The sequence below is a fragment of the Quercus suber genome, unplaced genomic scaffold (genome assembly GCF_002906115.3).
Source record: "Quercus suber isolate HL8 unplaced genomic scaffold, Cork oak 2.0 scaffold_603, whole genome shotgun sequence".
Classification (NCBI taxonomy): Eukaryota; Viridiplantae; Streptophyta; class Magnoliopsida; order Fagales; family Fagaceae; genus Quercus; species Quercus suber.
Window position 1 is genome coordinate 231,656 of NW_027070047.1, and position 17,318 is coordinate 248,973.

General features: G+C 35.9%; 1 protein-coding gene across 1 annotated transcript; it reads right to left on the reverse strand.

Annotated features, from left to right (window-relative positions):
* Positions 1–10,772: 10,772 nt before the first annotated feature.
* On the reverse strand, positions 10,773–17,080 carry LOC112024983 (protein VASCULATURE COMPLEXITY AND CONNECTIVITY-like). The gene is made up of 3 exons (XM_024057634.1): positions 16,982–17,080; positions 16,521–16,729; positions 10,773–10,914 (listed from the first exon to the last, which is right to left on the reverse strand). Exons 1-3 carry the CDS (start codon positions 17,078–17,080, stop codon positions 10,773–10,775), a joined length of 450 nt encoding a protein of 149 aa, XP_023913402.1.
* Positions 17,081–17,318: the final 238 nt, after the last annotated feature.

A 17,318-nucleotide genomic window follows, 5' to 3' on the forward strand; every position in this document is an offset into this window, starting at 1 on the left:
TACCACTCAGACATTTACGAACTCCTAGAAGCTCTGGAGCAGCCTGTAGTTGATCAGACCCTTCCTGATCCTACTAAAGCACCCAAAAAGTCTGGTCAAACTAGAGACCAAGGCAAGCAGGCTGAGGATCAGACCATGGATGCTGCTACCTAGCCCAGCCATACTACTGACCCTTTAGCTCCTCAGACAAAAACTTAGATATCTAAGAAATTCTATTTTGTATTTGTATTAGTTAGTTTTTTTTTTTTTTTTTTTTAAATTTTATTTAAGGGATTGTAATGTACTTTCTTTTTAATTAATGAAATTGTTCTTCTATTTTCGGTCTTCGTCACAGATGTTATGAAAATTACTACTATTGCAAATGACTGACTTGTAGTTAAGATAACATAGGCAAACTTAACAATAATATCATATTAATGATGCAAACAATTTACTCCAATACTGGAAGAAACTGATTGTGTAAGAATTATTAATAAACATTAAAAGCGATGAATGATATGAAGATCTTACAGTTTTTCTTGAATATTTATGGAGAATACTTCTGAGCACTAACTTTGTATTGAGTACGTGGCCGAAGAGATTTATCTTAGCTAGCATTTACTCAAATAAGTTTAAACACTTAGGAGGATCGTAAGGGAGTGTTAACTAACAAAAATCATCTAGTCCGAGGACTTCCGGCATGATTGGATTTAAGTTTAAACACTTAGGAGAATCGTAAGAGAGTGTTAACTAACCCAAATCATCTGGTCCAAGGACTTCAAGCATGATTGGATTTAAGTTTAAACATTTAAGAGGATCATAAGGGAGTGTTAACTAACCTAAATCATCTGATCCGAGGACTTCAGGCATGATTGGATTTAAGTTTAAACACTTAGGAAAACTGCAACGGAGTGTTAACTAACCTAAATTATTTAGTCTGAAGACTTCAGGCATGATTGGATTTAAGTTTAAACACTTAGGAGGATCATAAGGGAGTGTTAACTAACCCAAATCATCTGGTTTGAGGACTTCAGGCATGATTGGATTTAAATTTAAACACTTAGGAAAACTGCAACGGAGTATTAACTAACCCAAATCATCTGGTCCGAGGACTTCAGGCATGATTAGATTAAATTTAAACGCTTAGGAGGATCGTAAGGGAGTGCTAACTAACCCAAATCATCTGGTCTGAGGACTTCAGGCATGATTGGATTTAAATTTAAACACTTAAGGAAATTGTAACGGAGTGTTAAGTAACCCAAATCATCTGGTCCGAAGACTTCAGGCATGATTGCATTTAAGTTTAAACGCTTGTCCAAAAATTTTATATAATAAATTGGCATATTGATTAAAGAAAAGGTTCGATTAATAATAGTACCTTTTGAGGTTGTTTACATTCTAAGGGCGTGGTATTACATGACTATCTGAGTCTTCCAAAAAATACGCTCCAATGCCAACCCCTAAGGTAATACGGTATGGCCCTTCCCAATTGGGTCCTAACTTTCCCCAAGCGGGGTTTTTTACAGTGCCCACAACTTTTCTGAGCACCAAGTCACTAGGTTCTAGAAGTCTTAGCTTTACGTTGACATCATAGCCCTGCCTAAGTTTTTGTTGATAATGTGCTAATCAGACCATTGCATTTTCTCTCTTTTCATCAATCAAATCCAAACTCTTCTCCAACAGCTCACCATTACCGGTCGGACTGAATGAGCTGGTTTTCAGTGTTGGGAATCCAATCTCTAGAGGTATGACAACTTCAGCCCCATAGGTCATCGAGAAGGAGGTCTCTCCAGTAGACCTACGAGGCATAATTCTGTATGTCTAAAGTACGTGTGGCAGTTCTTCTACCCATTTGCCTTTTGCGTCATCTAGTCTTTTCTTTAGTCCATTTACTATGACTTTGTTAACAGTTTCTGCTTGCCCATTCCCTTGGGGATAAGTAGGGGTGGAGTATCTATTCATGATCCCCAACTCAACACAGTAATTCTTGAATGCTTTACTATCAAATTGAAGGTCATTGTCCGAGATGAGGGTATGGGGAATTTCAAACTGAGTGACAATATTTTTCCAGGTAAACTTCTTTGCATCGACATTCCTGATGTTGGCTAGAGGCTCAGCTTCAACCCATTTGGTGAAATAGTCTGTGCCGACCAGAAGGTACTTCTTATTTCCTGCGGCCTTAGGGAATGGACTCATTATATCTAAGCCCCATTGAGCAAATGGCCATGAGTTAGATAATAAATTAAGGACTCCACCTGGTTGATGTATATTTGGTGCAAATCGCTGACATTAATCGCATTTTTTAATATATTCATGGGTTTCTTTCTACATATCCAGCCACCAATAACCTTGAGTAATGGCCCTATAAGCCAAAGATCTACTTCTAGTATGACTTCCACAGATTACTTCATGCAATTCTTCCAAAAGTGATTCAGCTGCTTCAGGATGCATGCATAATAAGTATGGTCCTTAGTAAGAGCGTTTGTACAATTTATGGTCCTCGGATAACCAGAATCTAGTTGTCTTCCTCCGAACTTTGTCGGCTTCCAGCTTCTCTTCAGGCAAAATATCATCCTTCAAGAATTTAACTGTAGGATCCATCCAATTGAACTCGACTCTGATTTGATGAACTTGAACAACCTCACCCCTTGTTCCCATAGGCTTATGCAGGTCTTCGATGAGGATAACTCTACGTAAATCCTGGGCCGAGGATGTGGCAAGCATGGCCAAAGAATTAGCATGTGCATTTCCACTTCTGGGGATGTGCAGTAAGCTAAAAGATTCAAACTCCGACTGCAAGCATTTAACTCGGCTTAAGTACTCCTACATTCGTTCATCTTTTGACTCAAATTCTCCTTGCACTTATCTGACGACTAGCCTTGAGTCCGAGAACACTTCCACTAACTTTCCTCCCATCCTTTGAACTATAGTCATTCCCATTAGTAGAGCTTCATACTCAGCCTCATTATTTGTGACCGTAAAGCTTAATCTTAGCGATTTTTTAATAACGATTCTTTCTGGAGATATTAACACTATCCCCACTCCAGATACTTTCTGGTTCGCTGCACCATCTACATATACTTCCCAGGATGAAGGGCCTTTTTGGGAGATTACGCCAACCGATTTTCCATCCATGTCCTGTGTTGGTATCAATTCTTCTAACGATGGCTCAGTAAACTCAACTACTAAATCTGCGAGGATCTGCCCCTTTATGGAGGTGCGTGGCATATACTTGATGTTAAAAGCCCCTAAGATAATGCCCCATTTGGCTATTCTCCCTGTGTAGTCAACACTTCTGAGTATGGTTTTAAGTGGAAGTTGGGTAAGAACAACTACTGTGTATGCTTGAAAATAGTAAGGCAACTTCTGAGTGCCGAGCACTACTATCAGGATTACTTTCTCTAATGGCGAATATCGAATCTCTGCCTCATGCAATGATTTACTCATATAGTAAACTGGCCTTTGTACACCTTGGTCCACTCGTATCAACACCAAACTCACAGCATAAGAGGCCACAACAATGTAGGCAAACAAGACCTCATCTAGCTCAGGACTGGACATGATTGACGGCCAAGCTAAATAGTCTTTAAGTTGTTGGAAAGCCAAAGCACACTCTTCAGTCCACTCGAATCCTTTCCATTTGTTAGTCAAGAAAAGAAAGGTTTACACCTATCTACTGATCGAGCAATGAATCGGTTCAGAGCAGCGGTCATTCTTGTCAGTTTCTGAACTTCTTAGGATTCCGAGGAGCTTGTAAATTGTTGATGGCCTTTATCTGGTCGGGGTTAACTTCGATTCCCCTGTGAGTCACCATGTACCCCAAGAATTTGCCTAACCCCACACCAAATGCGCAGCTTATACCTCCTTAGAACTTCAAAAATGTTTTCAAGATCCTTTACATGTTCAGAGACGATCTTGCTTTTCACCACCATGTCATCTATGTAAATCTCGATACTTTTACCTAGCTGTGGCTCAAACATCCTAGTCATCATTCTTTGGTAGGTGGATCCTGCGTTTTTCAAACCAAATGGTATCACTTTGTAGTGGTAATTCCCAATAGGGGTGACAAAAGCAGTCTTCTCCTGATCCTCCAAAGCTAATGGCATTTGATGGTAACCTTGGAAAGCGTCCAAGAAACTCATCCGAAGATGGCCAACAGTAGCATCTACTAGCTGATCAATTTTTGGCATAGGGAATGGATCCTTAGGACAAGCCTTATTCAAATCAGTGAAGTCCACACAAACTCGCCATTTCTCATTCTTCTTCTTCACCACCACCGTATTTGCTAGCCACTCAAGATAAATAAAAAAATAAAATAAAAAAATAAAAAAAAATTCTTTAATAGCCCCAGCTTGTTTGAGTTTTGTCACTTCTTCTCTTACTGCATCAGCATACTCCTTGGATGGGCACCAAGGAAACTGTTTCTTAGGAGTAATCAATGGATTAACCTTCAAATGGTGACATATGAATTTTGGATCCACCCCTGAGGCTTCATAGGCATTCCAGGTGAATATATCAAGGTTTCTTTTAAGGAACTCTGTTAACTCTTCCTTCTCCTGCAGAGGTAGCTGAGATCCAACTTGAAAGAACTTTTCTGGATTGTTTTCAATAGTAACTTTAACTAAATCTTCACACCTAGCACCTTCAGCTGTATCTTCAACGGGCGATGCCCGAGGATTTAACTGCTATAAACCCCTTTCGGCCTGGGCCAAAGACACAGTTTCGAGCTTACACCGAATAACAGCCACTAAGCACTGTCTGGCCACGAATTGATCTCCCCAAATTTCACTAACCTGTCCCTCAAATTGATATTTAACCTTCTGATGTAGAGTAGAGGAAACAGCCCCTAGTGTATGGAGCCAAGGTCTGGCTACAATTACAGTATAGGGCGAATATACTTCCACAACGATGAAATCTACCTCTACTACTTCTGCACCAGTTTGCACAGGCAATCGTATTTGTCTCTTTGGGGTAATAACTCTTCCTTCAAAACTCATCAGGGGAGAATTGTATGGTTCTAAATCATTGGGTTTTAAGTTTAGTCCCCTATAAAGATTAGGATACATTATTTCTACCATGCTTCTCTGGTCCACCATAACCCTTTTCACGTCATACCCTCCAATTCTGAGGGTGATCACTAAAGCGTCATCATGGGGTTGGATGGTCCCAACCATGCCTTCATCCGAGAATCCTAACACCGATTTGGTACCCGATTTAACTCTCTTTGAACTATGACTAAAGTCTCCTGCGGGTAACCGGGCCACCAACATAACCTTGGATGGTGAGGATCCTGTTCTTCCCGGTGTTGCGAATATGACATTGATAGTTCCTAAAGGAGGCTTCGAAGAATCATCTCATCGGGGCTCCGAGTTTATCTGACCTCCTTGGCCGCTGGAATAATGCAAAAGCTGTTTCAATCAACCCTCGCAGACAAGCTAATCCAAATGATCCCACAGGCTCCTACAATCCTCTGTGGTATGCTCGTGGTCCTGATGGTACTGGCAATATAGGTTATGATTATGCCTCTCAGGGTTTCCCACCATCTTGTTTGGCCACTTGAAGAATAATTCATTCTTGATCTTTTCCAACACTTGATGTACTGGCTCTTTGAATACAGCGTTGACAACTTGAAGATTTGCTGATCCTGACTGCCCAAAAAAATCCCTATGCTGCTTGTTATTACCATATCTATCCGACCTGAAATCTCTCTTCTCTTGGGGGATGACCTTATCTTTTCCCTTTCCTTGCTGCTGATCTTCCTCAACTCTTTTATACTTGTCAATACGGTCTATGAGCTGACGCACGTTAGTAACTGACTTACCAGTTAGAGACTTCCTTAAACCATGTTCAGTAGGGAGGCCGAGCTTGAACGTATTAAGGGCCACTCCATCACAATTGTCTTCCATCTCATTGAACATTTCCCAGTACCTATCTGAGTATGTTTTCAAGGTCTCGCCTTCTTGCATGCTCAAAGATAACAAAGAAGCTAAGGGTTTAGCCACTCTTCGGCAAGTGACAAAACAAGAACCAAATGCTTGAGTGAGCTCTCTTAAGGAGTTAACGGAATCTGCTTTCAGACTGTCAAACCATCTCATCGCAACTGGTCCAAGACTGGAGGGGAAGACTTTGCACATCAAAGCTTCATCTTTAGAATGGATTGCCATCCTCTGGTTGAAGTGGCTCACATGTTCTACAGGGTCTGTCCTCCCGTTGTAGATAGTGAATGTCGGCTGATGAAAACGGCGAGAAAGCTTTGCTTGTTCGATCCTGCGTGTGAAAGGGGATTTGGAGATTTGATTCAAAGTTTTACTTATAGCATCATTCCCTGTACCCCCATATGATGGACTTGGTGGTTGGCGCCCATGATAGTGCTCTTCTTCGTAAGAGAAAGAATCAGTAACTAGTGTTCTGGTCCTACGTCTGTAAGAGACATCTTGCTCATCGTTAGAGTCATCCTCAGAGTAAGAAGATGTTCGCCTTCTCTTTACAGGGCACAACTCTCTTTTCAGCTTGTCAATCTCTAGTTGCATGGTCTTGTTTTTCTCTACATGAGACACGTGACTTCCATCATGTGACTGGCTTCGATCAGTATGCGTAGTGTGTACACTGCCTTCACGATCATGTCTCTGCTCCAAGTTAAGAAAATGATCAACGTCTTGGGATGCTCTAGATTCTGCTGGTTGTTGCCCTGGTTCCGCCATCATCAATCGTTGCTTCCACTCTTGCTCAAGTTCTCCCCACATATGGCGCCAATTGTAGGGTTAGGAATTGTAACTCAAGCTCAAAACAATGAATTTATAAAAAGTGGGTGAAAGAACTGGGTTAGTTGTGAATTTAACAACGGTTAACTATGATCTTCAGGGATGGGCCAACATAAAAACGCACTTAACAACTAAAAATATTGATATCCGAAGAGGTATATTATTGATTGAACAGTGAATACAATTCTTAGAGCTACAGTTAAATCTTTTTCCCCCTTTCTTTAGAGACCTTTCTCATTTTTATAGCCTTCTTCTAAACCATCTTCATCGTACACTTGTTCTTCATCCAAGCAATCACTTGAGTACGTGTCACATCAGGTATCTTTTTTAGTTCTCCAGGAGTGTTGGTAGTTGAAGTTGTATTGTTCAAGGGTCTTCTCCACATAAATGTGGCCAGAAAAGTTGCTGCAGTACATTAAACACGATGGTAGCATCTTTTTCCTTTAGATATTTATCCGTTCTTATCATCTCCACACATGCTTGAAGTTTATCCTTATCATTGGAATTGCTAGGAAGATAACCACCCAGGTACTTGCTTGATCGAGACTCTTTATATCCGAAGAGAATACGCTCTTCAGCCCGCTGATGATCTCTTCGGCTTGCCCTCCTCGATCATTTCCAGGTATATTTCTCCCATTTGGAATCCTTCTTAATCATTTTCTTCTTTTCAGACATACCTTAACCCAAAAAATGGGCCCCAGGCCCAATACACAATGCTGGGCTTCCCCCCCCCTATAGTATAAATTTATTATCATGTCCATTTACATTAAATAGTTTTTTTTTTAAATTGATCTCAACATAAAAATAAATAAATAAATAAATAAATAAAAAACCTAAACATTAATTGAAAAGTTTATAAAAAGAGAGAGAAGAAGAAGAGAAACCAATTTTAAACACAAGGGAGGAGATGGGCAATTTTTCATCAAGCTTCCTCTTCCCTCCACATTTTCTCTCCAAATTAGAGAGATTCCAAAATCACCCCAAATGTTGAGTAGGTGAGAAAACTCATCGCCCCTATTTTCTCTCTCATTTCCCCCCCTCAACCAAATACCCCTATCATATTATTTTTGCTTCACTCTTCTCTCGCCCATTTACCATCCCCAATAATCACCCCAAATAAACAGGTACTAAAATTATTTCCGATGAAATTAATAGATCTTTATTATTATTTTTTAATTTGCCTCCAATAAGCTCACCACCCCTTAACAAAATGGTACCAAGCATAGCAACAATATACACACATATTATAATAAGGATATCAATAAAATTAGGGTTGTCAAAAAATATTCACAGCAATTATCTTACACTTCTTTTTTTATTAATAATTCAATAGTTATAATAAAGGAAAGGAAATTTAAACCTTAGACGTTTCTATATGAAACACTAGGAGATGCTATCTGGTTGAGCTACAAAGCTCTTGAAAATTACTATATCACACCTTATAATTGCCTATTATCTCACATTTGGGCCACCACATTCTATAATTTAAATTTTATTAATTAACTCATGTGTGACGTATTAGGCAAATTAGGTGTTGTCGTAAATTTTGGTTGTGGCTCTAACTTTACTATAAGGATATTTATTTAAAGTAGCTATTGAATTTTTAAGTTTTATCATATGTCCTCACTCCTCCCATGTTGAATTTGATGTTCTATAAAGTACATTTTGATCACTAATAAGTAAAAGCTATATAGTTGTTGACAGTGTGTATTTACTCAAAGTATATGAATGGAACTTTTTGATATATACAAATTATCAAATAATGGATGGAAAATTAATTGACATTTTATGAAATTTAAAATAATCTATATACATTTAATTTCAAAACTGAGGGAAAACTCAATTAGATCTCAAATTAAATTTCAATTGTGGACTAATTTGTGTCATGTGTCCAATAAAAATTTTTAATTTTTGTACCAAGTTAATTAATGAGTGCAAAATACTAAGAATCCAATTTTAGTGAAATATTAATAAATAAAAACCAATCATATATCTACTCAACAAAAATTACCACACTTTCTATCTTATTAAAATTTAGAATAAAATTATCATAAATATATTTAACTTAGGTACGAATATTAATATGCATCTAATTACGTTTATTTTTTCTAATAATTCAATCAATTGTGGATATTTTTATGATTAACAAAAATTGTTTACTTTTAAATGCACATGCTAGTTCCGCTCTGCATCTCCAACTGCCGCTAGCAGTTTTGTGAGATGGCGTGTGGTTAGATAAAAAAAAAAATGCACATGCTAGTTTATATATAAACTCATAAGCATCATTTTTGTTTTAAAATCGAAGAAGAAGAAGAAGAAAAGAATAAAAATTGTAATAAAACTCTTGTATCCTCGTGTGTAGTAGGATGGTATATATTGATTTTTGTTAGGACTTTTATACAAACAAGGAAACCAATGCTTATTTTAAAGTAAGTGATTACATTATTTGTTTAATTTATAGGATTCAGTAAGTGTAAAAGGTAACAGTTAAATCAATTCATCTCTCTCTTTTCAATTGGATTAAGTTTCTATTAGTATAGTATTTTAGAGGTTTTTAGAGAAGAAAAAAAAGAGAGGAAAATAATATAGTTATTACAAAGACTACTCAAAGGGTAATGTTAAAGACACAAATTATTTTACAACATTTTTACAAACTGTTATTGTGGGCAACTTTTCATTGGCTTTTATCTAGGACCACCACTAATATCACTTTTTCATTTATCAATAATCACTAGCCACATTAGCAGTTTGTAAAATATTTTGTAAAAAAGTTTATGTCTTTAGCATTACTCTACTATAAAATATTTACAAACGGATGTAATAATAAATGCAATTAGTGAACTTTAACAACCTATAATTAATAAATGTTTGAATTAAATTTTTGTAATTGTTGACATGTTAATTTATAAACCTTGTGTAGTAAAATTTGTGCATCTCTAGCATCACTCATGAGGGGGGGAAAAATCGCTCTACCTTTTTTTTAAATAAATTTATTATCATAAGCTTTGGGGCATCTTTTGTGTCGGGGTTGGGCTTTTTTTAGTAGGGCCTTATCCCTTAGGCATGGGCCTTGGACTGACCTTGGTAATTATCACCCATGTTCTTGCTTTCAAAAATCAAGGGAGCGCCCGTTGATGCTCTTTGAGTAGAGTTTAAAGCATCTCTCCAAACCGTAAGAACACAACATAGATTTGGGTTTGCATTTTGTGATATTTGAGGATGATGCACTAACTACGATCCAAAGCCATGATCAGTTCTAATAGTGTAGAATTTGCTTGGTCTAATTCTTCAATCATATCAAATATAAGAAGAGATAGCCTAGAGAGCAATAAAATCTCAAAACATTTTCATAATACTTTTGTTTATGAGTCGTGGTGGATTGGTGGGTCTCGCTATCATTTTTGTTTTATTTTATTGACTTGTGGTAAGTTGACACGACACTTGAGAAAATATTATAACATTTTGTTATATCTCTATGTTAGATTTAGATTCTTTTCATGGCTGGGATTTTTGTTTTGTGCACAGGAAGTTCAATTTTGGCTCAAAATTCTGTATGATTTTAAAGCTTAATTATGCTTTTGCTTCTTTGGATGGCGATGGATTAAGACCACTGTCCATGTAACGTGCATCTTGGATTTCAATGTTATTCAGGGAAGAAAAAAACACCCATCTATCTTCATGAGGTAATTAATTCAATCACGAGCCAGTTAGATTGGATTAGATGTAACTGATTAATATATTGCATGTAACTAATTAATTAAGTCTCCGATAAATATTTTCTGTTGTCTTATCATGAGCTATTAGACATTATTGATGTCTTATCATTATCGCCTGAGAAAGAGATATGAATTGTCATTTCTCAAAGAAAACCCCATACAGAAAAAGAGAAGAAAATGACAGTCAAGGAAGTACTTCATTTTATTTATTTATTTTTTTTTTTTTGTGCTAACCATCAAGGAAGTACTACATGTCCCGAAGAGGTAGTAGAGCTTTCATTAATTCCAAAGTTGAAAGTCGCAGAAAGATGTAATGCTAAGCATAACAGACCATGTATGAAGCATGATATCCCGCCAATGGACTAAAATGAAGGTGTAAGAGTTGGCATGAATCTCTTGATGTGAAATCTTCTAATATGCCCATAATCAGCGTAGGAAGACCAATGGCCACTATAATCCTGTTTTTTCAACGACATAAATAGTTAATAAATGATAATAAAAGCAATTATCATGAAGTAGATAACATAAGTTAAGATGGATTCAGATCCTCTAAATTTCTTAAGGTACTCTACCAAATAGATTTCCTTAAATCTTAACAATTCTTTAATGATTTAATGGTCTAGATTCTGCAATATTAGCATTCCACTAACGATATTCTTAAAATAATAAAATAATGTTACAAACAAAACAATTAAAATTATTATTAGTGGAATATTGACATGGCAGAATTTAGACCATTAAATCATTAAAGAATTGTTAAGATTTAAGGAAATCTATTTGGTAGTGTACCCTAGGAAATCTAGAAAATCTAAATCCAAAATTCTATTGTATTTATAAGATTTTTAAATCATATCATATCATATACCATATAATGATATATACCATATAATAAATTGGGTTTAGAAGTCTTTTTTTATAACTATGTTAAGAAGTCTTAGTTGTGCCAAATTATAGCAATTTATTATTAAATATAAACAACAACTCAATTGTTCTTATCAACTTCTCCTCTACCGCTTTATCAATTTTTTGGATAAATATAAAAGCTTAATTGTTGTTGTGGGGGTCAGAAATTATCAAAAAGATTCTGAAAACCTTGAAGAGAAATTCCTGCTTAGATAACCGATTAGCACAATTTATTTATCTAATGAATAAGGTGAAAACTCCACAATGGTAAGCTCAAACAAATAATTTATGGAAGCAAGATTGTATTAATATTACTAGCAACAACCATTACACTCTTTTCTCATGGTACTAGGACTCAAACTTAAAGAAATCTCTTATCTTTTATTTTTGTTCTCTCTTGCAGTCTCTTTTTTCTCATGACCCCTTTTTGTTGCCATCCCCCCCCCCCCCTTCCTTTTTTTTATAGGTCTTCTCCTTTACGAACTCTTGGTTACAAATCCTACGGTGTATAAACACAGCAACTTCTTGAAGAGAAAGATGAATTAGGGCATACGTCTCCAGTTCACAATATGCTTGTGAAAAACTTTTGCATTAAGTTGCATCAACTGTGACGACCTTTAAAACAATCTTATATATGTTTAGGCTTAAATAGTCTTTTAAGCCTCGATAGATACCAGCTGTCGAGTTTTAAAATTCAGCACTTCTTCACTTGATTCTTGGACAGACTTGAATGACTTTAACACTTAAACTTGAAACCTTGTTCCTTGAAACATTAAACACATCCTAAATCTACCCAATTACAAGTAAATTGCATTTTATCAAAAGATTAGCCAATTCTATATTAACATATGTTCCTAAGATAATTCACATATGTCCTAATACTTTGTATTCTCCAAGGTCACCTGTGTTTATTACCTCAAATGAGAGTTTTAATGTTGGTGGTACATTCAGACTCCTCGGGAATTATCTGGGGTGAAACTCCCCTTTATGATTCATAGAGATGGGCCTAGCCCGTCCTTTCTAGTATGAGCTTTCAAGCCCTTTGGGGCTCGACCCAGAATTAAATCCACTCTCCACACAGTTATTATTAAATTTTGTCTGTCCTAAAAATCAATTTATTTAAAATTCTATTACAAATAGCTTCAAGTAATTTAAAATAAAATTTAATATTTATTTTCATTATTTTGATTATATATCATAGTTTTGTGTTCTAATATAGTAAAATTTATGTACTAGATATTGTTTTTTGCGCCAAGTGGATCAATATATGCATGTATTATGCATGTTAAAATTAATGTTTTTTTTTATCATGTAACTCATTAAGATAGTTATTTTAGTTTTGGTAAAATTATTAAAGTTTCATGCAACTCACTAATTATTAATATAGTTTTGAATTATTTATATTAATGTTTTTGGCATAAAAATTGAATACACGTATCAACTGATATAATGTGGAAATGTTTGAAAATTTGAAACTAATATATATATATATATGTATATGTATGTATGTATTAAATTTTTTTTTTTTAATTTCCAATTGAGTAGTATATATACTTATCTTAGGTATGTCTAATATATTTGGTATAACTTTAAAATCTAATCAACCAAATATTCATTAAAAAAAAAAAAAAACNATAGGTCTTCTCCTTTCTTTATCCCTTGGCTTACCCCTAGTTGGATCTTTTTGGAATATTTTTCCTTCTTCTATTGGTTTCCCCCCCCCCCCCATTCTTATCTTAAAGCAAAACTTTTTGGGTTGTTTGTACTATTCAAGTTGTCGTATATGTATTTAATATGATAGAGATTAGGTGGAGAACCTCTTACTAATGCAAAGGTGGCAATCTCTGTGATCCTTATCCTCTTAGGGAGTTTCCTAAGGTGTACATAATAAGAATGGCACATCGGTTTAAGAAAATGAAATTGGTTCTCCGGCATCACTCCTTTGTGATAGGCCAAGAATATATTGACCCCTTGTGATGAATTAATCAATTAATTAGCCAAGTTAATTAATTAATTCAATTTGCATGTAACAAGCATGGTAGCACAGACAAATCGCCAACTAAGTTAAAATGTAACAGAAAATAAATTGACATGGTGATTTATTTACGAATAAGGAAACCTACACGGCAAAAACCTCCCCACCGAGTGATTTTAAGGTCACCACTCCCAAGAATTCACTATTATCACAACAAGCGGTTACAAATAATAGAATTTCAATACCTTATACCAACCTACAGTTAAACTCTTACCCCAATACCCAATTAGACTTGTTCTGTAGTGATAATCTCTCATTTCAATGCACGGCTCTCAATACTTGACTAACCAATTCGATGGGCGGATCCTAATACGTGGCTTACACATCAACTTGAGAAAGATGTTGGCTACAAAGTTTTTCAATTCATCACACGATGAAGATTACGAAACTCTTTGGTTACAAATCCTACGGTGTATAAACACAGCAACTTCTTGAAGAGAAAGATGAATTAGGGCATACGTCTCCAGTTCACAATATGCTTGTGAAAAACTTTTGCATTAAGTTGCATCAACTGTGACGACCTTTAAAACAATCCTTATATATGTTTAGGCTTAAATAGTCTTTTAAGCCTCGATAGATACCAGCTGTCGAGTTTTAAAATTCAGCACTTCTTCACTTGATTCTTGGACAGACTTGAATGACTTTAACACTTAAACTTGAAACCTTGTTCCTTGAAACATTAAACACATCCTAAATCTACCCAATTACAAGTAAATTGCATTTTATCAAAAGATTAGCCAATTCTATATTAACATATGTTCCTAAGATAATTCACATATGTCCTAATACTTTGTATTCTCCAAGGTCACCTGTGTTTATTACCTCAAATGAGAGTTTTAATGTTGGTGGTACATTCAGACTCCTCGGGAATTATCTGGGGTGAAACTCCCCTTTATGATTCATAGAGATGGGCCTAGCCCGTCCTTTCTAGTATGAGCTTTCAAGCCCTTTGGGGCTCGACCCAGAATTAAAAAAAAAAAAACTTAACACACACACACACATATATATATATATATATAAGATTAAGATTGTAAATAATATATAAAATATAGAACTATAAATATCGATCATAATTCAAACGTCATACATGATATAGAGTAACATTCGCAAACTAAAGAGTATTAAAACTTAGTTAAATTGAGCTATTTTTGTATAAGTATAAAAGAGAATATTTTAATACTTTTTCATTTTTTTTAATTATAAAAAGCATATATATTTCAAATATTTTAAAAAATATAGTCATGTTTAACTTTTTGTACAACATGTAACATGTATACTTTTCTAACTATTTTTTGAGTTAAAAGAGTACAACATTGTTATAATAATTTTGTCATCACATGATAACATTAAATCGAATGCACCTTCGATCCCACCGCACTCGTGAATTGGATAAAAGATGAGAAAGTGCTAGTTTAGCTGAGGTTTCTTTATTAACTTAATTCATTTACGTTTCCATTTTCATGTTTCATATTCTCTTCATTCCTCTCACAAGTGGTATAGGCCCTATCCAAGTACGGAGCTAGAACTTAGAGTTAGGGGGGCAGCCTTGTTACTGGTTGTGTGCAGTTGCTTCAGCCTCCGACTTTGCTATTGCTTAGCCGCTTAGCTGCTAATTGTTTAAATTTTTTTTAAAGGGTTAGATTGTTTGTTTTGGCTAAAATTGGTTTATTAAGCTTAATTTTTTTTAGTTTTATTATTGGTAATTTTGTTGTTCGACTAATTTTTTTGGGTTTGTATATATTTTTTTAGATTTGGTCTTAAAAATGAGAAAAATGCTAGAGTTATAAACTTTTTTACAAATTACTTATGTGATGAGTAGTTATTGGTAAGTAAAAAAAATAATGTAAGTGGTGGGCCCAACTGCGAACTAATAAGAATTTGCTACCTCACCTGTTTGTAAAAATGATGTAGAAAATTTTGTAACTATAACAATACTCTTAAAAGAATTAATGATATTATTAAGGAGGCATAAAAGTGTAATTTCATAAAACAAAATTGCTAAAATTAGTACCTATGCCCAAATACCCCTTGCATGACAATATTTGGGCCCTCAATTAATTTATTCAAGGGCTATATCTTGATCCTACCAATGGGGCTCTCAGCTTAGCTTGGTGTGTCCTCTCTAAACATTATCTCAGACCCTCTCCCTCACTTCCCTCACTTCCCAAGTGTTTCCCTCTATCTTTGCTTTCTATCTCTCCTTCCCTTAGTTTCTTCCCTCTTTTTCCCAACCAACCCCCAGCTCTCTACCTCTTCCACCTTTTATAGCACCTTGTTAGTGGGTTGATCATCATTATTTTCCTGTTACACATGTCCTCCCATGTCCATGTAAATCCCTAGGGATCCTCACAAATTTAAAGGATTCCCTCGTAACTTGTTCCAGACGCCATCTAGTGTTCAACAGTGAATTCCCCAAGGGCATTATCTAGTGTTCGGTTACCGATCAGACCAACTTTGTTTTCTTGTCGGGCCACCCAGTCGGTACCTATACTAGGCCAAACACGATCCCGGTCAAAGAGGTGCTGCCGACCATTGTGTCCCAATCCTAGCATGCCTCCTAGTGGGATGGTTCTAGCCCAACGATCCTGGACTTCGGTCATGCAAGCTGCTCTAGGTCATTCAGGCCCAAACACTTGCAAATGTGCTCTTCAAGTCCCTTTAGACCATTACCCCCACAATACCCATATATATAATAATATATTTTAAAACAAATTTGGGGGGAACATTGCCCCCCTAAGTCCAACCATGGTTCCATCCATGGCCCTATCATGGATTTTATATAGGAGTTCACACCCCATATGAGGGGAAAATATTCCTTGTTTTAGGTGTATGCTTCTTCTCCCTCACCGCTGGTGGGTCCCTCCGATTATAAGGAAGGGGAAAAATACACTCAAAATAAGGTATACTTCCTCCCATATGAGAGGAGGGACAACTTCTCCCACGGAATTGGAGTGAATAAGCAAATGTTAATTATGTTTTAAATTTACATCTAGCTAGCCAAAGCGCGAAGATATATCAATATGCAAACGTAATTGATATATTAAGGGAACTCTAATTTCTAGAGATGGGCTTCAATAATTTCTATACTTTTACTACTATAAGCAAGTAATGATGAAAAACACGTACCATGAGGAAATAAGGCATGCAAACCATATTTTCCGGTTAGCAGATGATCTTTCCAGCTCTTCCATGGAACTAGTGCAAACGCACCCGCTAAGCAAGTTAGATGTAACGTGTGCTAGAGCTAGAAGTACAGCTGAAGCTAATCCAAGCTTAAATGCTTCACGTCTCGATTCCATACGCTCAAATGTTCGTAGCCTCTTAAGGGTAATCACCTTTATGGAAACAAAGCTCAAACTAATGAAATTGAAAGAGGAGAAGGATAAAGAAAATAAAAGATAGCATAGCTAGCATGAATCTATATACTAAAACTGAATTCTATCTTAAAGTAGAGAGAAATAGTTATAACATATAATAGTAATACTATATAAAGTTATGAATCAATAGCCACAATTGTATTGTACTTAATTTGTATTATAACTCGTACTGTTCTATTAGAAGTTGACTTATAAAGATAAATCGTGTACCTTGTTTTTGGCAAATTCAGCTTCCATGCTGAGAATACCAGCTACAACGTCCATAGCCACAAGTACCAGACAAACAATAAGAACACCTATTTTTGCCATGTCTGCAACTTTGGAGCTACCAATAGAGATATATGACCCTTTGAAGAAGAAGAAGGTAGAAGACAAACATACTAATTGATTATGGATGGGCTTCAGTGACCAAGGTCAAAGCCATGTTGCTCCTTGGGGGGCCATGGCCCCTCCAAAATTTTAAATTTTCTCCACAGCATATATAACAAAAAGATATAGGCCCCTCAAAAAATGATAACCAGCCCTCCGTTTGTTCAAAAGACTTAAA

Bases quoted from the DNA above. Each gene is read 5' to 3' on its own strand.
- LOC112024983 (XM_024057634.1), bottom strand. From the start codon at position 17,080: ATGGCAAAAATAGGTGTTCTTATTGTTTGTCTGGTACTTGTGGCTATG. The intron at 16,730-16,981 runs GTACACGATTTA...GTTTCCATAAAG, and splicing joins CTGAATTTGCCAAAAACAAG to GTGATTACCCTTAAGAGGCT. The intron at 10,915-16,520 runs GTACGTGTTTTT...TTGAAAAAACAG, and splicing joins GCATGCCTTATTTCCTCATG to GATTATAGTGGCCATTGGTC.